The sequence below is a fragment of the Coffea arabica genome, chromosome 2c, assembly GCF_036785885.1.
Source record: "Coffea arabica cultivar ET-39 chromosome 2c, Coffea Arabica ET-39 HiFi, whole genome shotgun sequence".
Classification (NCBI taxonomy): Eukaryota; Viridiplantae; Streptophyta; class Magnoliopsida; order Gentianales; family Rubiaceae; genus Coffea; species Coffea arabica.
In genome coordinates, this window is record NC_092312.1 from 20,115,270 (window position 1) to 20,140,852 (window position 25,583).

Here is a 25,583-nt window from a genome sequence, read left to right on the forward strand (position 1 = left end):
AGCTGTTAGCCATGGATTTTCTCCAGCCGATTCACCGGCAGAACAAGTTAAGTTTCCAGCAGAGGTTTCTCCAGCGTATGATCTATGGCTAGAAGTTCCAACTTCTCCACATTTTGCTCCCAGCAGTGAACCTTTGCCACCGCCTGAATTCTCAGAAAACGATGATCCCATGGCTTTTCCACCGTCGACGGGTGATGCGATTGAAAACCTTGGTTCTCATATGGTGGCTACAGACTCAGAATTAGGTTCCCTCAACGAGAACGAGCTGTCGCTCATAGAAAAGGATGGACGGCGAAGTCCAGTTTCCGACAACTTCCCGGTGAATTCGCCAGAGGATATGGCAGAGTCGATTAAATCTCAGCCGTCAGATGAGGCCGCTTTTGACTGCCCAGTGACTAATGGATATGACCATGTCAGCTTCTCCCCTGGCTACGTGTACACACGTAACCCAATGTCTTGTAGCTGAGCGTAGACGAATTTGTAAAATCCATTCCCAATTTTTCCCCCAGACTCGGTACCGATTTATTTTACCACAGGTCATCATGTGAGCCAATAGATTCGATTGTTCTTTTTTTTTTTTTATATGATATGGTGACGTTCTTGAATGCAATTGTAGTCGACAGCAATCTTGAAATTTACAGCATAACCTTCTAAGATTCCTTTCGTTTTTTGTTTTGTTTGTTTGCTTTAAGGGGAAAAAATAGCTTAATTTCATAATGAATACTCCCTCCGTCCCACTTTGATAGTCTCATTTCTTTTTTCACACAGTTTAAGAAAAAGTAGTTAACTTTGTTGGAAAAGTAAATTTAGATTACTATTTTTCTAAAATACCCTCACATTAAATATGGTACAACTTTATGGAAACTTGAATTGATGGTAAAAAAAGAATTAACTCTCATTAAATGGGGTAGGTTTATAGTAATAACAACTTACATTGAATAAGGGTATTTTAGGAAAATTAAAATACAACTACATTCTTCAATTGGAAAGTGGACTATAATTTGGGACAGACGAAAAAGGAAAACGAGACTATTCAAGTGGGACGGAGGGAGTAAAAAAAGTACATTAATAGAATTAAGTATGGCAGATTTTAGATCCTCATCCAAAAGTAGGAAAGAGAATGTAACTAATGATCCGAAGTCTTATACTTACAGCTCAAATCCTTGCACAGGCTGACGTGCGAGGTTCATGTGCTTTCTAACATTTTGTCCATATTTTGTATGATCCTGGTTAAAGTACATTTATAAAAGAATGAAAGTGAGAGGGACAAATGATGAAAAATCCACTCCCGGTGGGAACCCTGCGCGTAATCACTATAGCAAAAGGAAGTGATGGTTTAGCTCTTCCCCCTGGGGAGGCAAAAAAATGAGACATTTCAATCTTCGTCAAATCCCCCATCAAAACCCTCTCCTTCTCCAGCATCTCCCCAATCCTGATCTCCAGCTTGCCCTTGCTCAGCATCATCAGCAGCACCATGAATAGGCACACTAATTTCCATATCTTCGAGAGGTACCTCATCTCTCTCCGGCATAGACTCCTTTGCTTCTAGTGATTTAAGATGTTCATCGCTAAAGAACTCAGTGTAGGGCTTGGAAACCTGCAGCATAAATAATTAAGCATAATGATTTTCCACCGCATGCATCGCATAGATAAGTTTACAATCTGCACAAGGGAAACATAGCATTATGAATCCTTGATAAGGCACAATTATAGTTTGGGCGTCAAATTAACCAAAATTATTAACAAACAAAAACGAGAAATTGTCCGAAAAGGAAATAAAGCACAAGCAACGCCTCTTCCATAGATTCTGGAATCTTGTTTTGGTCCTATAACAATAGATGAATCAATTGTCGAGTTGGAATTTTGACGTCAATGCTGACTACTGCTTACTGCCCATGGCAATACTAATATTAGAATGACTTGTTGTTTCTCCTAAACATTTTTGTACCTTGAAAAGTGAATTTCTGGTCTCAGCACTTGCTACCAAGTTCTGCCAATGCTTGTCTCTTTTTAGTGTGGTTGCCGAACCAACTACCTAGCAAGATAGATAAGGAAAAAAGAAAGCTTGTGATTGAGAGGAAACTTTCAGAAATAAATTTGAGATCATGCTTCTGCGAGCCACCATCTTCATCAGAATGGACCCATACCAGGACTGAAGACCTTGCCCTAGTGATTCCAACATTCATTCGTCGAAAATCAGCCACAAACCCAATGCCTCTATCCTTGCTGGCCCGAACACATGAAAAGATTGCAACACCTTTTTCACGCCCCTAGAACATTTCAGAAAGATGAATCTCTTAGTGCCTTCAGATCTTATGTAAACTAATTTTGAAGAAGCATCAAGCATAAAAGGTCCCAAAAGGAGTTATGGATGCAAATCTAGTTCAGGCAGATGAAGCTAACATGCAGAACCTTCAAGGTTTTGATAGAAAGGAAAAACCAATTACCTGAAATCCATCAACCGTGTTTATGTCTACTAGTTTTTCAGATCCTACGCCAAAAGTCTCTCGAAACTTATCACGAAAGAGTTTGACTTGATATCTGTATGGAGATATGATTGCAAGTCTGGAACTCGACTTGAGTTCTGGGTATCCAGTCACAAGTTTACAGTACATTGCCAGGACAAATTCAACCTCATCAACGTTAACCCAAGAGCCGCTTCCAGAGGGCTGGGATTCCTTTCCCTCATGTATATCAAAAAAGCTAAAAGGTCCAAAGCAGCGGAACTTATGCCATGACCGTTTTGTTTGGTCCATAACATCAGGCCCATCCTCCAGTGCCTCATCATAGAATTCTTTTGAAGGAAAGGTCCTTATCTGCAAGAGATTATTGGTAAACAACAAACCAGGACTAATTCCAGAGCGGTAATTGTCTCCCTAAATGAAGAAACCAAAACTGTGAGGAAATGTGTGAGCCTCAAGAAGTGGAGCAAACTTCAACAAACCTCTGGATGCATGCGATATTGGGTCTTTAGCATCTGTACTGGATAGCCAGCTTTCTGGAATCTTTTGAATAAGCTCATTCCATATCTATCACAAAGAAAATGTTAGAACCAAGAAGACATTAAGGTGATCAAGCTGAAGATTTTTGCACCAACCCAAACTTTTCAGCTATGGGAGAGATAACAGTGGCTGGCAGCTGAACTGGGTCACCAACCTAGGAAGAAAGGGAAAGATCATAATACAATTTTAGCTCAGAAAAGAACAAAATCATACTTTAAAATCTTCAAAATCACTTATGCAAGAGCTATCCATTTAAAGTTTTCTAACTTGTAATACATTACTGCTGAAGCATATTGCTTATAAACTACTTAAGAAGATTGATGAACCACTTTAAGTTTCTGAATTTCTGCCCCAAAAAATAAAGAGCTAAAATTACAATGCTTTCTTCTGCTGCTTTGCATGATTGCACCATTCAAACTGGTGAAAGTACAATTTATCGCAATAAAATATTGGCCAGCTGAGATGTGTAAATCACAGTAAGCCTATAGTAAAATCACTTCAAAGAAAGATGTACCAGGAATACTTGTTTGCACCCATTGGACAATGGAACTAGTGTGGCTGGTTCAACCTATTAGAGACATAAAGTTTGCCATTAAGATGCCAAGAGTTGACATTGTTATTAAAAATAAAACCAAAAAAAAAATGACTTCAGCTTCTGGACTTTCAAATGTGTTTGCCATTATGCCGAACCAACCAACTACATTTCAATAAGGTTATATTCCATATGTGAAAGTTCCAAGGATCAAGGATCCTGACTGCTATAGTTACTTATTAAAATGCCTTTGCCGCCAATATAGTATAAATAATGGTACAACCTGTCACAAACTTGTTTGGTACTTTAAAATTGGGAACTAAATAAAGGTAAAACAATAGGGTATCGTGACTTACAGCTTGAGCAGCTTCATCTATAATAACAACGTCAAACCCGCGGTTTAATTTACTGAAAAGAGCTGAACCACTAAAACTGAGGGTGGAGAACACCTGCAAATAGTTCCAGAATTACAAACCGATATTGGTCTTAAGTGCCAATGGAGGACCGAAATTACATACAATTACTGCTTCATCTAGAATGGAAGCTCGGATGCCATCTTTATCCTTTGTAGCCCCTCCTTGCTTCTGCTTGTCACCACTTTGAAAGTCCACGCCTGCAAGTTTCTGTTCCACCTACAAAAACAAGATTCCAGTGATGCTTAAATCGCACTGGATTGTACTTCAATTAGGTTTAATGGAAGCAAGGTACGTACTAGATAATCCATAGAGACTGCCTGGACAGAATGATGAGGTTTGAGACCAATTCGAACAATTTTAGGACTATAAGCATGGTCATTTTCATCACGGATACCTGCCAACATAAATAAACAACTCCGATTCTGATTAGTCCAAAGCAAGATTTATATGTTAATAATCTAAATTTTCAGCACTTGTAGAGTAATATAAAGAAATACTACCTGGTAAACAAAATTGTGAGTATGTATGGGTGCCAACCTTGATGGGTTGTTCAATGACCCCAGTACAAAACACATTAAACAGAGACTTGTATTTTCAGCTAAAAATGAGCTAATTCTGCCAGAGGCATCATAAGACATAAGTCAGACAATACTTACTTACATAGAAAGTAAGATGCTACCTCCCGTTTCTTTACTAGGATTTTTCTTTTACAGAGAGTTTCATACGTGGAATGTTTTACAATCAGTTAAACTATAATAGAGATCTTGCATGATGAATATGTGCAGAAGCTACCAGTAAAGCCATGTTATTCCAGATGGCATCCCTCAAATTTAAAATGCATAACTTGCCATATGTAGAGAGTTTTTTCAGGAGTTTTTCTTCCTTGCCCGTGAAGTGGTTAACAGGTTTCTTACTTTTTACATTTAACACAAATGCCTTCAGCAGCTCCCTATAATCTGGATCCAGAAATAACCCTAATTCAAAAGTTTAGGAACTAAACTTCTCACTGTCAAATACAATACTCAGTATGAAGATAACAGTACAAAGAAGAGTGACTGACCAGTATTTAGAAGTCGTAATACAATTTCATCAAGGGCAGAATTTGATGGAGCACATACCAGAACACGAACACGATATTTCCGACTGGAATTAACCACTTCTGGTTTCTAAATAGTAGCAAGTCAGATATGGAATTCCAGTTTAAAATCAGAACTACTAGGAACGAAATAACTCAGGCATACCAAATCATTTCCAGTAGTGGGGAAAAAGCCATCATCACCATCTATAGGCATCAGTTCATCTCGAGGATTTATCCCAACCAACCATGGAGAAGCCTTCTCCCAGTGAGCGTATCTGCAAAATATCCAAATACCTCATCTCATGTACCAATACCACAAAAAAAATGATTACAAAGAAATATCACCCCAAGTACAAAGAGGAAATGATACAATGTAGAAGCGTATGACTTATGTATATAACCAGAAAGCTTCTGTGGGATTCCCCATTCTTACTCTTAAGTCCTTGAGAAGTGCAAAAACATAATTCCCAAAGCATTCTCGAATCCCGGGCTTTCCATAATTTCTAACTAAAAAAGCATTCAAATGTTAAATATCTTGACAGTTTCCTTTTAAATGATGTCTCTCATCAAAATGTCCCGCTTTTTCTTATATAGAAGGATGTTTAACTGTTAAATCTCCAGCATATTACAAGCCTCTTCACTGTGGGTACTTCAATCATACTAAAAAAGTCAAAAAGTGTATATATTGCTAACTTAAACATATCTGATAAACTTGAACTAAGATAGATCTCCTAACATACTCCCCTCCCCACCAAAAAAAAAACCCTTGAAAGGAAAAAAGCAGAAAAAGGAGAGAGGAGAGTGGGAATAGATTATGATAAAAACTCAAAATGAGATACAAACAAAGAAGGACTACATACTTGTCCTGAAGTGCTAGTTCTGGTCCGCGCTTTACTCCGCTTAATTTCCCCCTGCAGAAGTAGAGAATGCATACGCAACATAAATTACCAAAAAATGCTATTCATTTGTTATTTTCACAACCTAACAACCTTTAAGCAAGCACATGCCGTATGTAATCATTTTTCGGTCAAAGCAAGCTCAACAAAAGTTGCTGAAACAAACAAACATATTACTTGTTGGAGTGTACTCTAGCAGGAGTAGCATGCAGAATGGCACTGAGAAGCCCAAGAATAGTTTGTGTTTTGCCAGTTCCTGGGGGTCCCTGGGAGGAATCAACAGATTAGACAATACACCTAATGGCTCAAGCAATTGTCTCCTCTAGGCGTATGTGAAGTCAATATGTCCATTACTTGGAAGAAAGAAACTCCTAGAACTTGTAACGCATATATTAAATTAGTAACAGGACAAGGAAGCAATATCACTGTTTTCTGTTCAACAAAAGATGAAGGATTTTCTGAGACAACCCAGATTGTCATGAAGAGTAGCCAACAGAAAAAAGAAATCTTGTCCGTTTAAAAAATTTGGAGCATAGAGTATTATGCCAAACCTGAATCAGGATGAATTTCTTACGTGAAAGACCTGCCTGCAGTAAACAACCAGATCAAAATAAGATAAACCATATGAAAACATGCAAAACTGATGCAAGATCTGGTTTAGAATAGAAAGATGTTTTAAGTGAATTGGCAATTGAAAAGCCCAGATGCACAGAGAGCAAACAAATGCATGATACTCCAGTCATCTGGGGCTAAAGGGGCAGATGTGACCACCCTTACCCTTTCAAGCAGGGAAGGCTGATCATGAGCATCATTCCCTTCCGCTTCCAGCCCAATTGAGCACTCATATGCTGAATCAAGGCTTGCCGAAAAATGATACATTGCTTCAAATCGGCAAAATATTGAAAAAGGGTATACATGATTCCCCAACAACTCACATTTATGGCTTCAATTTGAGACAGGTTATGATTGCTTTCAATAAACTGCTTTAGGGGTCTAGATATATTCCAGGCACGGTCTTCAGCAGCATAATTGCTTTCAGCGGCCATTAATATCAAATCTTTGAAAGGAAGGGATCTAATTGACCGCAAAGCTACATATTCACGGACAATGGTTGATAAACTGCAAATCTGTACATAGAACATGAAACAAGAGAAAATTGATATTCAAGTATGTGTAGTTATGTCAATATTTATGTCCAGTGCATAGATCAGATGATCAGAAACTTTAGCTACATCATAGTAGTTCAACATTCTGTACAAAACTTGCTTCCAGTAAATATTGCATCATTAGGGGAAACAAATCCCTCACAGTTAACTGCTGATATACTAAGGATGCTGAATAATAATGTTAATGCTTAATCAATACAGCTTGAAATCATACCAGGAAATGTTGCAACAATACTACAACAGAAAATATATCCTCATCCTATTTCTCTTTGACATTGTGGGAAGAACATATACCTTGATTTAGGCATCAAATTATACAAAATAAAACAAAAAGAAAAATAAAAAAAGAAAAGAGGAAGAGTGAAAACAATACTTCAAGATTATCCTTTCCACCTATGTTAATAAAGGAAAATGGCAAGTCTATTCCCACTAAGTTTAACTTAAATTTCTGACCTTGATTCCCAAATGACATCTAGGCAATATCAGAGGAAGATCACTCAAATAACTCCTATAGTGATAAAAAATCCAGAGATACCTTCATGATGAATACATATCTTTGTACTTCGGTGACTAAGGCTTGCATATTTAACAGCCTTGAGCAGGAATGGACGTCATTTGTGTTCAATCCTTTGACTTCTCCACTTGTATTCAGCCTGAGTCTCATTTTATCATGCTGACGATGCTCAACTAGTGCAAATGCATATGCAGTTGGGAATCCTTTAACATCTTCAAACTTCAGAACACATCGAGATCCATTGTTAGAACCCAAACATCTAGGAATAATACAGTAATATCAACTCATATGGTTTTGAAATTTATTAGCATCCCTGAAGGTTTCATTGATAATTTCGACATAACTACGTTTTTGAAGTCTGATAATATTAGGTATATAATTAATGGATGCAACTGGACTACCTTCTGGTTTGAAAGCAATAACAAATCATTCTGTGAGATCGATTGTGCATCCACACATATAACCATTGGCATGTAAAATCCATTGACTTCACTGCATTCTGCTATTATACCTTGCATCCATTCAGTTGCTGTAAGCGCAAAAGGACAAGTTATAGTGTATGAACTGTGCATCTCTCTCTCTCTCTCTCTCTCTCTCTCTCTCTCTCTCACACTCACACACACACACACACACATACACTCACACACACAGACCACAAACACAGAACTTTGTTTCCATTGATCCAAAAGCATAATGTCAAAACAAAGCAAAGAAACAAAGTATAAACAAATAAATCCACTTGCGAGCTCGAAAATACATAACATTCACATCTGTATTAATTTGAAACAAATTAAACACCTCAAAATAATATGCAGTACTGGTACTATGGTAGTTTGAACAGACAAAAATAAAATGTAAGGATTCCTAGACATTTAACAGCAATCCAGAAAAGTCAAATACCCTCTTCATCGTCTTTCCCTTGCACAATCTGTGCTTTTACCTCTTCAAAAAGAAGAGGCTCAAATGTTGCAAGGTATTCTTCGATATCTTTGTATGTGTCCTTCACTTTCTGTAGACCCTGGCTGCTCCCATCCCCTCTATTATTCTTGTCCTTCTGTTCCAAGATAAATTAAAAAAAAAAAAGGAATAATTCATTCATCAATGCCAAAACACATGGAAATATGGAGGAAGAAAGAAAGAAATCAAGAAAGAGAGAAAATAACTAACTACTTGGGATTCTTTGAGAATGCGAATATAGTCCCAGCTAAGGACAATTTTGTAGAAGCGAAGAATACAAGCTTCTTCTTCCAGTTTGTTCTTGTCCAAAGCCATTTGTTTCCTCCTCAATTCTTCAGTCTCTCACCCCTATGAAAAGCGGGGAGAAAAAGGTAAAGAAAATGGAGGGTTTTAACCTTTTGATTTGGCAAAGTGGGGGTTTAGACAATGAGAGATCGTGGGGCTTTAAATGCACGTTTCATCTTCCACTGTGTTAGAGGGTGTGGATTGTAAAAACATCAAAATAGATCGTCAAAATTCTTAATTAAAGAGAATATAATCAAGGGTTAAAATAAATAAATATTTGTTAAAAAATAATTTAGCAATAGATGAATGAGATTTAAAAAACAGGGAGAGGATTATAACCCAAAACATCTAATTTGTGGGGTTAACATGAAATATTGTCAAAATTGAAGAATCTTAATTTACTACGTACCCTCATATCGAAAAAAATAGATGTTTTTAATTATATAATAATTAAATTATCGTAATTTCAATAATTTAAAATATATAAACAAATTTAAAAAATATAAACAATGATTGAAATATAGATCACTACCAAGAATTCATTGTTTGATTGTGAAATGTTAATAGAATATAGAAATCTTTCTAATATTAATGGATTGTTAAATTAAATAGGAGTAAGGATCTCCTATCATGTTTTGTACGCTATTCTTCATTTCGACCTTCATTAATTTGTCATATAATTTTCATGAATATCTCATTTTAATTTTTTGTTGTTGTGATCAAGTACTTACTTCCATCTAAGATTAATTCCAAAAAGCAAGATATTCAAGGAAATTGTGGCACATTTTGAGGGTTTCCTTGACCAAGTTGAATAAACAAAACGTTTCATTGATTAGTCATTGTTCTATAATAAACTAACTCATAAATTATCAATTGCTGTTATAACAACAAGATTTTTTTCTTAAAAAAAAAAGAAAAAAAAGAAAAGATTTAAAGAAAAAGAAAACAAAAGCGCAAAGTAATTATTATTGTTGCACTAAGAAAAAAATATTATTTGCATTTCATATTTTGTTATTTACACTCCCACCATTTGTTATATTATATAATCTAATACAGAAAATTATATAATAAAAATAATAATGAGAGAACAAATAATAAAAAAAAAGGAGTGTAAATAACATTTCCGTGTACTAATCAGAGAGTAACACACAAACACCCGTGAAATCTCGTGTTTACCCTCAGCGTCCGTCTGTCCTCGGTTTTGGTTCGCCTGGTTCCGCTAATGCTATTGCGAACCATTTACCAACGCCGAGGAGACTGGGTCTGGGATGTCTTCTCCTCTTTCTTGCTCCCCAACCCTAACAATACATCTCACTGTTCTTCTTCCTCTAACTGCCTTCTCCACTTTCATGTCTGTATATCAGTTGACCCCACCTTCGTTTCCTAAATCTCTCACTTCTTAAACCCTAAACCCCCTTCCCTGATATTACAAACTATGGCCTAAAAAACTCTGGTGTTCCACAAAAAAAATATAATATCAAGTTTACGACAAACCCCATTTGCAGTGGCCCATCTCTTGGAATAATGCCCTTGTGGATCCAAAGGGCGTCCAAAAAAATTGCCTTGAAATCCATTACTCGTTGTTTTCATGGTACCCCTGCACAATTTGAATCGCACCTTCCCAAAGCTGAAACTATTTGGTTCATCAAAGTAGTATGTACTCTATCTGTTTGTGAAAAGTTATCTGTTTTCAGCTCAGATTATTTTCGGGAGCATTTGAATCCGTCCATTGCTTTCTTTGTTATTCAACACATTAATAACCATTTCAGCAACCCCAGATTAGCATTTGAATTTTTCCAATTCACACGGCTGAATTTGAGTCTCGTTCATTCCGTTTCAACTTTTAATTTGCTTTTGATGTCACTTTGTCAAATTGGCTTTTTTGATTTGGCTCAATTAATGCTTGACTATACTATTACTGATGGACTCTTACTTGACGGTTCAGTAGTAGAATTTCTGGTATCTTGTTTTGCGAATGCAGGCAAGTTTAGGATATGTAAAGAAGTTTTGATTTCTCAGGCTAATTTAAGCAGTGAGAAAGAAGAGGTTGTTAGTTCTTTTGCACATAACATTCTTTTAAGTATGCTAGTGAAGCGAAATAGAGTAGATGAAGCTGTTCAATTTTTTCAAGATCATATTCTTATATTAAGGGGCTTTTGTCCAGATACTTGTAGCTTTAATATTGTGATTCGAGGATTGTGTAAGGGAGGCCAAGTTGATAAGGCCTTTCAGTTATTCTACGATATGGGAAGTTTTGGTTGTTCGCCTGATATGATAACATACAATTCGCTTATAAACGGGTTGTGCACAGTTGGTAATTTGGATAGAGCATTATGCTTACTGAGAGATATCCAATCACAAGTTGGGGTTGCACCTGACGTCGTCACATATACTTCGATTATTTCTGGTTTATGCAAGTCAGGAAAGATGGAGGAGGCTGCTAGTCTTCTGGATGAGATGGTGCAATGTGGGATAAGACCGAATTTAATTACTTTTAATGTTCTTATTGATGGATTTGGCAAGTCAGGTGAGATGGTTTTGGCATTTAAGATGCTTGACAAGATGCATACCCTCAATTGTGAACCTGATTTAGTTACTTTCACATCTCTCATCAGTGGTCATTGTCAGATTGGAGAGCTAGACCAGGGCTTGAAGCTTTGGGATGAAATGAATTCAAAAAGGTTGTTTCCCAATGTATATACTTTCTCTGTTGTTATCAGTGCTCTATGCAAGGAGAATAGATTAAATGAGGCTCGTGATCTGTTAAGGCAGTTATTTTGGAGAGATGATATTGTCCCCAAAGCTTTCATTTACAACCCTGTGATTGATGGTTTTTGCAAGGCGGGTAATGTTGATGAGGCAAATTCAATTGTTGCAGAAATGGATGCAAAAAAATGCGTTCCAGATAAATACACATTTACCATTCTCATTTTAGGGCATTGTATGAAAGGAAGAATGTATGAAGCTATTAACATCTTCAATAAGATGTTAATCGTAGGTTGCACTCCTGATCAGATCACTGTAAACTCTTTGGTATCTTGCCTTCTGAAGGCAGGGATGGTGAATGAGGCTTACAGGATAAAGAAAGCTGCATCTGAGCAATTGCAGTCAGGATTTACATCTTCCAAGCAGCCTGAGCCTATCAGGGAAAATATGGGTATCCCAGTGGCTTTATAAGTGAAGTTTGTTACAATGGCCTGCTCCTGCCCTTGGAAGCAGTTTGGCTGCCTATATTTTTCATTCTCCATCATGCTTCAATCTTCAGGAATATAGTTTCAGAATCCTAGAGTGATAAATCAGCTGGGGGTGAGCATAATCTTTATTCACTTTGTTCATGTTTTTAAAGAAATATCAGCTCTAACTACTAAATATGACATGCCAAGAATATTTCTTCATCGAGTTGTAATTCAATCTTCAAAGATCTAAGTAATTCTTCTTGTAACATCTCTGGGTTTGCAGTTTTGTTTAAACTTGCAGTATGAAAACTATAAGCTCCCTATCTTCCAATGATATTGTGCTGGCAACATCTGTAGCAATTTTACTCTCCTGAAACTTTAATTGTTAGTTATTGTGGGATGCTCATAGTCCAAAGGCGGGAAATTGGGAGGACAGTTTAGGTTCTTGCTCTCGGATAACATCTACCAAAGCTTAGTGATACGTGAGGATTTTTATGGCTAGCTGTATTGCTGAGAGGATGTGTGTAAATGTCCACTTAGAGAACATACATTGTGCACAAAAGTTCGTAACAGTATTTTACAGGATGCCTGAATGACTGAAGTTGGCTTTTAGAATCCATCGGAAACTTCCATCTTATATGCTAATATTTAATGGGCAAAATTTTTATAGCATGTTTCTTAAATCTCTCTTTAGTTTATACAGAAGCATCTGTAGTCTTATCTGGTCCATCACTTTAATGTACTCATACCTGTTGACTTGCGCATGCTGTTGTGCCCTATCAGTTTCATTTAGGCATCATGAAAAATGTATTTTAGTTTTCATCAGCTTATTATGACTTACTGGTGCAAGTACTAAAGAAGCTCGTGAAATTGTCTTGCTGCATTAGATTCAGAATTCATCTCTAGGTCCTTTACAACTGGCCATTAGAATTCTTTGGTTACCAAAGGTTGATATAGGTTAATAGGTGGCAAATAATTCCAAGTTTGTAGGTAAGCAATCCATTCAAACTCCTTAGCTGTTGAAATTCTGACTGGAAAATTACCTCTTTAACATATATCTTCTCTCTTCATACAGTTATAGTATCTGCAATTAAAGCAATTGGGTTGGTTGCGAAATACTTCCAAATTTCCTTCTCATATGGTACCACCCTCATTCACAGAAACATGGCTAAATAACCCTTTTGGCATGTGGCTATTTTTTGCTTTGTAAACTGAAAGTTGTGAGTTTGCATTTACTTTGTGTTTAGCTAAATTAGCTTACCCTTTTGGCAAGATCTATTGTTTAGTTCGGTTTAATATACTCGGGAATGTCTCGGTGAAACGGCGTAGTATTAGGTAGTTGGTCAGGTAAAGGCTGGCCAAGCCTCTGATGCTTAGCTGTTGAAGTATATACTTGACTATTGTCGGCTGTCTTCCCATTCCCAATGTTCAATCAAGACTTCATTTCTTCACTGCTGGTAATAATCTCCAACATCTTTTGTTACAGTCATCATGTTGAAGAATGGGTAGGGGCATGGACAAGAATGGCATTAGCCCGATATACAGCTATTCTGATAGCCTTGTTGACCTACCTGTGAAGTTTAATTCTCGAAGGCTGTTTCCTGAAGGTCAGCATCCCATTTCACTTTTCTTCTCACTGGTCTTCTGGGTACGTTGAAAGTGCTGTTTTGGCTTTCCTTTTACCTGAGGTGCTTTTTGTTTGTTATTGATATATGCCAATACTTTGAATTCTTTTTTCAGGTAAGAACAGATTTCAGTGCTTCCTTCTGCGGTAGTCAAGGGTCCCTGGTCGGGTAAGCGTGCCAATTTTGAGGCAGAAATTGCAATTTCGTCAAAAACATTTGTTGGACCGAGGATGGTCGACGTCAATGATGTGGTTTGATACGTCTGCTAAAGTAAACTCAAGCTTTGGTCGGGTCTGGTCCAAAGGGCCAAAAAATATGGCCAGAACTGTTAAGCTGGCACCGGTTGGTTTGGTCAGTCATCCTCGAGCATATGAAATTGGTTCAACATTGATAAAAACCCCCATAGCTGCACCTTCTGGTAGCTTCTAGTAAAGCACTTGCTTCTGATATTTCTGTTCTTCTTGTTCATTGAGCTCTCTAGTAGTTGTGGCCCGATTGGACGTTGGTGGGGTGTGGAAGTAATCTGAAGTGATAACTAAAGTTTCAGTTGCCAGGAGGAATTGCACCTTCTCAAATATCTGCTAAAGGCGATGAGCAAGCTGGTTCAGCCCTACAATTGCATTTCCCATTAATATATACGTCTCCGACCTGCACCTCTTCGACTTTAATCAATCACCAGTGATTAGACCATATTAACACCATGCCAGCCAGATTGCAATGGCAGTCCAAAGGCCCTGCATTTTTTTTTTTTTTTTTTAAAAATGGACCTTACCGAGGCAAAGGTTCTCTTCTGGGGAAGAAGACAGGTTGGACCGTACCTCAAATGACTTTCCGGCCTTTTCTCATTCAGTTTTGTTTAGCAAGGTTAGCTCGACTCTTTAAAAAATAATAATAATAAACAAAAAGAGGATCAGTTTAGCAATGCAGAACGGAACTTGAAAAGTATGAGATACTGGTAACTAAACATGGGTTCCTGCATCATAAAATTCTTTTTATGATTTAATTCCTTGTACCAGAAGAGTTGCAGTTACTTGTACACGGTTGAGTTCCCTTTTGAGGGAGTAGTAGGTATTGTCGTGAAGGTACGCACAAAAGATTATTTGACGCATCTAGTAGTGTGGTCAGTCAACTCCATATAATATAATCGAAGTCTGCACTGGCGCATGCCGGGATCTTTTGGCTGTTATCATCGAAAGACGGGGAATTTATCTACTCTGCACCCGGCAGAATGGAATATTTCCTTTCAGGGCCTGGAAGCTGTGATGTTGTAAAAGCTATTATATCCTGCAAATAGTAGTGGTAAGTGTATTTATAGAGGAGAGGTTCTACTGAGGAGGGAGGGAGGGAGGGGGCCTGAAAGCCAAGACGGGATTAGATTAGGATAAAGCTATACTACGAATCAGATGATAAAAAAATAGAGAAGTAAACTTCAATGGAGGCCTTCTTTGGTGGTGTTGTTGGCTGCTTGATTGGAAAACTGGTCGTCAATTACCTGTTAAACTTAAATGGAGGAGTGCAGTGCATCCTCTGCAAATGAACAGGAATGGGTTGCTTTTGGTCAAAACTCAAGCTCCACAACAATTTGCTATGACTTATTAGGTCATTAATCTAAAGTGTCCTGTTATGCATAACGAGTGCCAGAGTGAAAAAAAAAAAAAAAAACCATAGAATAGAATAGCAGACAAAAATAAGACTCTAATTCAGGAAACAAATGATTGGTTTGTGCAATTTAAACAAATCTTAGAGGCTATGCAAGTGTGATTTGACAGAAAATATAGAAATAAGAAATAATAAAAAACTGGAATCGCCAGAAATAGAGAATAACAGTAGTGATGGGCACAAGAAAAGCAAGAGTAGGTCAGGCGTGGAAGACGTAGCCCAATAACATTTAACCGGCTTGACTCTTTTTTTTTTATTTTTTTTTATTTTATGAGCCATAATGTTAGGGAAGTTGGCCTCTAAAAGTTTTTGAGATTTAAAAATCTGTCAAGATTGCAAGTGAGATTTTTTTTTTCCTTTCTGTTAGCAACGATAACATTTTGCATAACCTATTTTACAAGTTCGATTTACACCTAAACAGATGAATTCAAGGATTGTACTAAAGCATGCATGCATGCATGCATTTGGTCTAAATGGACTTGCTTTCTCTCTAATCCCTTGTACAATTCTCCATCTCTTATTGAGTAGGAGGATAGAATGGAATGCTAATAGGAGGGATTGTGAAATAAAGCAAAGCCCTCACCACAAAGAAAGAAAAAATAAAAGGGTATTTTTTTTTATTACATATATCTACTGGGGATGAATTTTAAAGTAGTAATAAATCTGGAGGGTGGCGAGCCAAGGTCGGTCCTCGTTTCTTGTGCTGCATCCTTTGAGGGCAGTCACCACCACTGCTAGTGCTAGTAAGGAAGGACTAAGGCGGTGAGTTCTAAATACTATAAAAAACCAAAGCGACGTGGTCAAGACTTTATACTATTAAGTAGCGTAGCTGAAAAGAACCACATATATAATATTTTGGTTCGCCTTTGCAGCCCGCTCTCTCTCTCTCTCTCTCTCAAACGTATGGTAATAGATTTCGTGATCCCTCCGTCACAAAATCGAAATCTTACTTCCCAATTATCTTCTTCTCTAGAAATTGTCTCCGATGATAAAGAAATTGACACCAGCTGGCGGAGGACACGAAGGAGTGAAAGGCGCGGCCCAGATGATGATGATGATGAGCAGCAGCAGCAGCTGGCTGACGGGGCCGGAATTGGAGGCGGCTTACCAGCTGATTCAACTCAGCGGAGATGGTCATAGCAGCAGCAGCAGCAAAGACGGCAGCAGTACTATTAGTAGTGGTACTTTTGATGATGATCTGGTAATTATGATGGTGGCGCCTAGTGATCTTGCCGTAGAAAGCTATGGAGCGGACATGACTGCTAAGTGCAGTGCCGAAGCGATTCATGATCAAGACGTAGCCTCCACATCATCATCATCGTCCTCCCCGTCGTCGTCATCTTCTTCCTCCAGTTCCTGTTCTGCCATCAAGACAGGAGAAAACTTTGCTGTTTGGGAAGAAATAGATGCTTCTTGCTCATTCGTGATGGAGAGGAAGAGGAAGAGGAAGAGGAAGTTTCGTTCCATTGCTGATCTCTATGCCAATACCAAGCCTAATCTGGTCAAGAAAGCGGCCAGCTAGGACGTCTTCGATTCGTTGTTATTGTTGAATGAATTAGAGATGTATCGTATGCAGCCTTCTTTTTTGGTTTGTCCGTCCATCCATTCATGTAAACGATTTCTGTAATTGTTTGTATACTACTGGTAGATTTTTATTAGGAAAAGGTTATAAAGTATATCTATATATATATATATATATATAATTAGTGTCTTTATATTTCAATCCCAAACTCCAGTGTCATAATCTGACTGAAATCATATCAATGTGGATTCAAATTAATATTTATAATCCATTGTTGCTCTTTCTACTTGTTTTGGGATGGGCCATGATTATTGGGTGCAGAATCCCATCCTTAGGCCTTGCCTGGATTGCTTGTTTCCGTTGAAAAATATTGTCGTTTTCCGTGATCACATTTTTCTATCACCTGTTTTCCTCACATATATCAAATCATTACAGTAATTTTTCCATAAAAAATGACGAAAAATGCAATCCAAACACAACCTTATACAACCAACTAGAGAGGAAGAAAATGTTTAACCAGTTCCGTCATGTCTAACCTCCTGTTAAGGCAGGCAGCGATGTAAATCATATTATTGTGTTAGACGATTTTCCAGCAATTGATTAATGAAATTTGTTTTTTATCAAAAAAAAAAAAAAGGTTTGGGGTGGGGGGTGGGGGGGGGGAAGAAAATATCGTTCCAAACGATAATGAACCACAGAATTAAATTTTGAACATTGCTACAGAATTTGTTAATCTTCAGTATTAATGGAACAGGCCGAGTAGCTAGTTGCACAATTTCAATCTCCCGCATGCTAAGGGCTAGGGCTGATGTGATGAAGAGCACCATAATCCACTATGAAAGACTTCGTCCGCATTCCTGTGACGTACACTCCAATCACGTCTTCAACATGTCCTCTTCCCTTTTCTTCCCCCCTTTTTCCCCCCTCCCGGTAGATTGCTTTGTAATTAGTAGTACTTGATATTTCGGTCAAATTGTCCACATAATCTCTGCAGGGCATCATTGAATCCTACAATTGAAGTTTGAACAGAATATTTCGAGAATATTGGGCGGCTGGTTATACTATGCATGAAGAAGTAGCCTATGCAACATCAATCAAGTCAGGATCCAAGACCCCTTTATTGGTTTTATTACTTGCCAATGATATACAAACTGATGCCCTAAATCATTCGGGCAGTCAAGTTTCTTGATAACTCACAAGCCCTGTTTTGGAGTGATCGTTTAATTTGTACTTGTAGTATCTTTTAGGGAAAGACGACTAGTATATTAATCAAGTACAATTAGCGGTAGTCCTAGTCATGAGTTGGCCAGAAGAAGCAATAATAACATTTGACTTGACGCAAAGCTATAATTTTACTCTCTCCGTCCTGTTGTTATTGTCATATTTCACTTTATTGACGTCTCAAAATAAAAATCACCATTTCAAATTTAATACATACTTTCCAATCTTGTAATTTGAAAAAAAATACATTTTTTAAAATCTCAATATACATTTATCAAGAGAATATTAAGAATTCAAAAGTACAAGTGTAAATTTGTCAATGTCATCTCATCTAGATATAATGATTACTGTGTCTATATAAAAAGTTGAATTCCTAAAAAACAACTCTAATATTGGAATGGAAAGAGTATTATACATTCACAGGCTTTCATAGAAACATAGAGAAAATTTTCCCGAATGTATATGATCAAGAATAAGATTCATATATATGTTGGGGAGAGTTGTTGAAAGCGTCAATGCCTTTTCTTCGCCGTTCATTTGCCTGTGGAGCCCTTTAGATATGGTATTCGTGATTAGTGGTTTTTATTTAATTAGTACTATCCATCGGGACAAGTGATTGACAGTTTTGCTACCTTCCTTGGTGTTGTATAAGCTCTAATACACAATGACCGAAAAAACATGTATATCCACTAGCTCTCTGCCACAGCCTCCTTAGACTCCCCTTCCCCCTAGATTAGGATAAAGTAAATTATATAAATGTATTATTGCTGACAAAAAAAAAAAAAAAGAGCAGCATTGGACATATTGGATAATGGGCGAAAGATTAGCACTAAGACATGCAATTATCATTTACAAACCATCTTTTATAGTATGATCAGGAGCTTTGCTACTTCTCATTTGGGCAAGAATTAACATGGTTTATTCCTTGTGGAGTAATTGGTTAAAAGGTGTATAGCTTGGCTTATCAACTACTATAACGCTTAGAACCCTTGCAACCTTTGCCTCTAAATGCCTTCCATATTTGGTAAAATAGAGGTACTTAATAAGGGATCAATTTGTTAGCTGCTTATTATTAGGATCTCATATTAATTGACCTTAGGAGAATGAAGGTAATCTCTTCGGTGCCGTAGAGCAAGTTTTCTACAGTGTCAAAAGTAAATGAGATGTAAAATATGGACACCCAAAAATGGTGGTTAATTAAATGCTAATGCGACAAGTCTAAAATGCAGTCACTTTTTAACCTCACGTAGATTACATCATTACTATACATCTTTCTACAAAAACTTCATAAAATAGTAATTCAACCGGCTTTGAATTCGACACTAAACCCAACAATATAATACTCCATCCCTTTTTTTATAACTGACGTTTAAGAAATTTGCTCTTAAGTACTTTTATCTATCGTTGTATTATTCCCATGCACCATTAATTATTTTTTCGCAATTTTACCCTTTTATCTCTCTTTACCAATATAGGGCTCTTAATTACTACTCCTAGTAATTATTACTTCTCTCTTTGCTTTTGGCCTAGTAAAACAGCACCATTTAATACTCTAGTGAGAGAAAATATGAGTGAATTGGACAATTAATGAGGGTACAAAAGGAAAGTAGTGTATAGATTTAAACAATGAAAAACTTTTCTTAATTGGCGTGCAAAACCTTAAACGTCAGTTATAAATATAAAAAAAGAGAGGGAGTAGAAGTTTAGGCAAACCTGTATATTCTTCTTTCGAGAAACGAAATTTGACTAATTAAATCTAATCCCAAAAATCAACCCAAAAGCGGCAACTCTTGAATTGTTCCCAGGACTTAACTACCCAAATCCCAACCCCTCAGAGCCGGCAAACCTGTATATTCACTGGGCAGTAATTTTGATATGCATGACGGTTGTACTGTTGCATGGAAGCTAATGACACCTGGGAAACAGGAGCAAAGTGGCTAGCTTCAAAGTCGTTGTTGAATGTACCTTTCAATTCCACAAGAAATAATTATGCGACTTTATAGAGCTTCAATCCCACATTTGTTCTGAGACGACAACACGATGCATGGTCAATAGCATCATAATTAGGCATATAGGCATCATCGACGGCTTTGATTCCTTTGAAAAAATGGAAAGGTGTCATCGGCCATCCCTGTAAAACATATACTATCTCGATGTAATTCCATTTGACGACGACGACATTGATTGCCTAATAAAACAAAGAAAAACCCATCAAAAATTTAGGACCAGCAACTCCATGACAAGAAGTAGCCAATTCTCGACAAGGACGTTTAACGAATAACCAAGCCTTCAACTTCAAGCCCTCAACCCAGTTTTAACCCCTACATGTACTGTAAGGGCTCTTCCAAGAATTTTACTTTGCTTCCCTTCTGTTATTATGCATACGTGTGTGCGCGAGGGCCGGTATATATGTATATATATAGGCTTGCTAGGTGAAGGAAAGGTTGGATAAGATGTAAACTCCAGAATATAAATTTGGACTGTACTATGGAAACCGGAATGCACTAGGGGTCCGTTTGTTTCGGGTGAAAATATTTTCCTAATTTTCCGTGTTTGGTTGCACAAAAATTACTGAAAACATTTTCCGATATAAAATATTTTCACTCATCTTATGGAAAACAACTTCCCTTCCAAACTTACTGAAGTTGTTTTCCGAAATGCATACATCTTGCCTGTAATATGTTCCAAACTTACTGAAATCATCTTGTAGTATGTTCTTTTTTTTTTTTTAGTGTAAACAGGAAGACTCGAACCCAAGATCTCTTCCTTACATTCCCTCCCCCGTACCACCCAACCCAACCCACCCCCTAGTATATTCAAAATAAAAAAAAAACCTCATCCTGCTCATCCTATGCTAGTAATTAATTATGTATAATAAGGACATTCTTTTCTAGAAAAACTTTCAGCAGTGAGAGTGCAAGATATATGTCACAATAAGCATTGCATGTGATTGATATTTGACACTAAATGACCAGCAATTTGTTTATTGCTTAAGAAGATATTTGTTATTCATATATACATTTCTCCAAGATTTTTTTAAGTTAAACAATGCGATAAATTTTCTTATTTTGCATGGGAAGAAGTATGTAGTTATAATGTGTAGAAAGTAAAGATAGAGATAAAAGTGAAAATATTTCAAAAGTTAAACAAACACCAGAAAAATGAAGTAAGAAAATATTTTCAATAAGCTAACCAAACACCTGAAAATGATGAAAGGGAAATGATTTTCATGGAAAATTACTTCCACGGAAAATATTTTCCCAAGGAAAACATTTTACTTCCAACCAAACAGACCCTAGATGATTCGAGTTTGTTTGGATAGGAGTTTATTAGGATGATTTATTTAAGATAATTACTGTAGCACTTTTTGTGATGTGATGTATGTAAAATAAAAGTTGGAGAGATTAGAGAGGGTGAGAGAGAGAGAGGTAGAAAAGAAAAAGGATCTGATGATCTCTCACCAATAGAACTACAAAGTAGTGGAGTCCCGCGTTCCTATCGGAGAAGAACGAATAGTGGTAGTGGTCGAAGGAGAAGAGAAATCCAGTAATGGCGCTCTCATCATTGTGATTCCGGTTCCGGTAGTAGCAGGCAATTAATCGAAGCTACAGAAGAAGAAGAGTATTTGGATTAGTATTTAGTAATATTACATTGCTTAGTACTGGAGTGGAGGAGTATAGGAGTGTGGTTTGGAAGACGAAGAATGAATGGAAGGCAGGCACCGACAGACGGTTAAACTGAAAGATAACGGGATGGATTTCCAGCTTTAAGGGTCACACTTCAAGATCGATTCGTATCTTGATACAAGCAAATATATTTTGACAAATAAATCACAATCCAAACAAAGCCCAGCTTTAAGGATCATTCGTATCTTGATATTAGTAGTACTGTGTTTCGCTTGTGTTTGGATACGGCAGTATTATTTGAAATAATTACTGTAATATTTTTTATGATTTGACGTATGTCAGATAAAAAGATGAATTTAGAAATATGTTTATGGTGCAAGTCGGGTGTTATTTGGCAAATTTGAACTGTCCAGACACGTACCAAATTTGAGCCATCCAAACACACATCTGCATCGATCAAAAGTTACTTAATTTGTACATTTGTTGTCAAACAAGATTTACAAACGGCTTAGACTACTTTAGAAATTCGTTTCCAACATATTCGACAAACTGTCCCACATAATTAATTAATAATCATCTTATCAAGAGAACAAGTTCAAACTAATCAACATGCCACTATTAAAAATGTTGCCACCAAAGCCATAATCTTTACTTGGATAATGATGGATGCATTCTAATTAAATGATAGTCTTACAACCGAAAAAAAAAAAAGAAAGACCCTAAGAGAGAGAGTGACCGAAAAATCTGCACCGACTTTGCTATTCTTCTCAAGTATTAAGGAGGAGCACAGCCATGATGCGCCATTGTGCTAATCCCTTTCCAAATTATATTACACAGACACAGACGTCGACCTTTTTCCTCGACCAGATGCTCTAAAATGAAAACAATATCCTGTCCAGTTCTTGATTCGGAGCATCATGTATAAACTATATAAAGAAGAGAGCCAGAAACGATCATCGAGGTAGATGGTGAACTATATATGCTTTTGCGAGACCTTCAATAGTTGAGACTGATGATACATTAAACAGTCCGTCACACGTACATTAATTACGCAAATAAATGAGTAATTATAATCATTAAATGATTGTGTACACAGTAGTATTATCTAGTTACGAAGTGATTAAGTTTATTCTTATTCCACTTAAACTTTCTCATATTCTAAGTTTAATATTCCACGTTATTTGTTTTTTTTTTCATAGTTCAAAATCCATAAATCAAATTGTACAAGGGTAAAAGTGGCAGGATAATATAATCTCTCTCCTCCGGTCCAATGCATTTTTTTAATGTTACCTTTACATATAAGGGGTGACAATATTAGACAAATTAATTATCATTTAAGAGGAGGTACGTGAGATTTTAAAACTTTATGGATGTTAGGTGATATTACGATAAACTTCGAGGTAGATTAGCCTTCAAATATGCTTCGCTAGGATTGAAGGTTGTTTGGAAAAGATTATTGACAAATATTCGAACACTTTTTATGATGCAATACAATGTATGTAAAATAATAATTAAAAGAGTAACTAGAAAATGTCTTTGTAATGCAATAATTTACTTATTTTTTTTGCAAGTTATTTATAGTTTATACACTGTAAAGTAAAGTGACAATAAAAACTTCTGGAAGAAGAGATATTTTCCTTCCATGTATTACTTCATTTATTTATTCACTCAAATGGAGTGAAACATGTCAAAATCCTAATTATAAAAGGGATTCGAGGTCGAGGAACAAAAATTTCGTGTCCCCTCAGTCACAGAAACCTCCTATTTAAGCAGCACCCGGTACCCCACACACATCCTCCTCCCCCTTCCAAGTTCCCGAGTCCCCACCCATATTTTTTTTTCTCCATCTCCCTTCATATTTTCCTTCCCTTGGAATTTCCATGACAAAATCAGCATCCCAAATAAAAACCCGACGAGCCCAGACGGGTCCGAGGCTGACGGAACCGGAAGTCGACGCGGCTCTGCAGTTGATTCAGCTCAGCGGCGATTCTACGGATAGCAAGTTTGGCAATGGTGGGGGCGCCTTTGACAAAGAGGAAGAAGAAAGCGTTGGGAATACAACGGGCAGCACAGCCGATGAAATATCTTCTGCCATGAAAATTAACTCTAGGATTATCGATGACAACTTGGATGATGAAGCTTGTCCGCCAAGGCAAAGGAAGTTTCGATCCATTCATGATCTTTACATGAACACCAGGCCTTTGATCAAGAAACCAGGTAAAAAGGCTAGGAAAATGTGAAGACCGACCCCCGATAGCAATTTCCTATGTAAATTTGGACCCTTAATAGCAGTATGTAAGGTTATTTGCAGTTCCATGTTTTGATATGTATATATCAGGCAGGATTTAGAGCCGCAATCTAAATTAGCAGAAATCTAATGGCGTGTGCCCCGCGCCCCTTTTTCTTTTACTAGTTTGTTTTTGTTTGGTTGACAATTGAGGTGCCGAAAGTTTGTGATTTAGTCTAGTTTTTCACGTACTAATTCCGCTTTAACTCTAATGGTTTTCTTCATGGATGCCCATGTTGTCTGTGGATAAATTAGTAGATCATTGTATTGGGATTTTGGGAATAGTGGAATGGAGATTTTTCCGGGCGATTCTAGAATTTGCTTGAATGAAGTTGGAAGGAATAGTTACTTTGATATCAAGGAATAATGACCAATATCTCATTATTGTTGTCTGCTTATCCGGATTAGATTCTTGAAAGGATATGCATTTGTCCGTCGTCTGAGTTTGAAGAATTACAAATTACGACGTTGTTTTAGGCATTTTATGATCTTGAGAGAGTCCCATACACATCAATGTTCCATGTTCAAGTCCAGTCGGCCCCAGTCCATGCAGGCCATCGCGGTTCTGTATTCAAACTTTCAAATGATTTTGAATTTCTGATTCTTTTCAGAGTGCCATCATAGAGTAGAGATCACTCGCCTTCCTTCCGAGTTCCCAAGTGAGTACTAGCTAGTGTGTTGAAAACGAACTAACTAATCCAATTTTCATCTCGTCGTCTCCTAGTTCTAGCTAGCCAGTTCTTTTTATTATCTCCCCGTTTTCTTTTCTTTTACAATCAACCTCGTCCATAGGAGCATGACATGACTTATTAGCTCTTCTGGGCTTCAGTTCTTCTCGATAATGCAACTTTTCATCTTCAGATTTTTTGTGGCTTATGCCGCCCTGGAACCCTTAAAAATGACGAGCGAGCTTTTCTTCTTGTTGGCACACACTACTGACACTGTTGGGTGTATCATGTCATTAGTAGAGATTGGAAGGAAGTTATTATCTTCATGTTCATGTTTTTATATATATGTATACTGAATGAATGAAAGATGTTTGATCGACACTTTTCTTTTGTTTTTTTGAGGTAAACATTGGACGGTAAAGGGTCAATTCATTGTCAAATAAGCTACCATGGGCTAGCATTACTGTTGGGTTGGTACGAGAAGACTCCTTCTGGTAGCTCTAATGTTGGTCAGGTTAAGGCATAATGGAGAAGCTCTCATTTTGGTCAACATTCATCTATCTAATTCTAATCGCACGTAGTCTATTTGATTTTGGTCAACAACTGACACTACGAAATATTGGAGTATACAATTTCTTGCTCATTGCATAGCTCACAACTATTGACTTCAAAAAAAATTAAAAATGTTTCTGTAAATTCCTTATTATTCTCTCGCAACAAAATAAATAAATTATCTACTTCCCCATGACTGGTTGCTTTCGTTCCAAACACTTCCTTGATGGTTTCCTTGATCAGATAAGATGCATGAATTCATCTCAATTACCTGGCATGGACTTGAATCTTCTTTAAAATCACCTGATCTCTTTTAAGCACTTTCCTAGAGAATAGAGAGAAAATATGACCGCAACCATACCAATAAAATAAAATAAAATAAAAATATCAAAGGACGCGGC

General features: G+C 37.1%; 2 protein-coding genes across 8 annotated transcripts; one reads left to right on the plus strand and one right to left on the minus strand.

Moving 5' to 3' along the window:
* Nucleotides 1-1,052: 1,052 nt before the first annotated feature.
* Nucleotides 1,053-9,025, minus strand: LOC113726708 (probable helicase MAGATAMA 3). Of its 6 annotated transcripts, none has more exons than XM_027250568.2 (20): nucleotides 8,775-9,022; nucleotides 8,505-8,658; nucleotides 8,006-8,133; nucleotides 7,626-7,823; nucleotides 6,860-7,051; nucleotides 6,476-6,511; nucleotides 6,102-6,190; nucleotides 5,889-5,939; nucleotides 5,192-5,303; nucleotides 5,011-5,116; nucleotides 4,247-4,344; nucleotides 4,053-4,166; nucleotides 3,891-3,983; nucleotides 3,517-3,570; nucleotides 3,098-3,156; nucleotides 2,945-3,029; nucleotides 2,448-2,816; nucleotides 2,148-2,270; nucleotides 1,949-2,035; nucleotides 1,053-1,597 (listed from the first exon to the last, which is right to left on the minus strand). In XM_027250568.2, the coding sequence occupies exons 1-20, from the start codon at nucleotides 8,874-8,876 to the stop codon at nucleotides 1,376-1,378; spliced, it is 2,472 nt and encodes an 823-aa protein (XP_027106369.2). In that variant the 5' UTR covers nucleotides 8,877-9,022; the 3' UTR covers nucleotides 1,053-1,375. The 6 variants fall into 6 exon arrangements, with proteins under 6 accessions (XP_027106369.2, XP_071931172.1, XP_071931174.1 ...); XM_072075071.1 differs by having other exon boundaries at nucleotides 8,772-9,020; XM_072075073.1 differs by lacking the exon at nucleotides 3,517-3,570 and having other exon boundaries at nucleotides 8,772-9,021.
* A 1,004-nt stretch (nucleotides 9,026-10,029) lies between these two features.
* LOC140035179 (uncharacterized) lies at nucleotides 10,030-14,200 on the plus strand. Of its 2 annotated transcripts, none has more exons than XM_072075078.1 (3): nucleotides 10,030-12,152; nucleotides 13,509-13,670; nucleotides 13,763-14,200. In XM_072075078.1, the coding sequence occupies exon 1, from the start codon at nucleotides 10,371-10,373 to the stop codon at nucleotides 12,021-12,023; it is 1,653 nt and encodes a 550-aa protein (XP_071931179.1). In that variant the 5' UTR covers nucleotides 10,030-10,370; the 3' UTR covers nucleotides 12,024-12,152; nucleotides 13,509-13,670; nucleotides 13,763-14,200. The 2 variants fall into 2 exon arrangements, with proteins under 2 accessions (XP_071931179.1, XP_071931178.1); XM_072075077.1 differs by having other exon boundaries at nucleotides 13,509-13,629.
* Nucleotides 14,201-25,583: the final 11,383 nt, after the last annotated feature.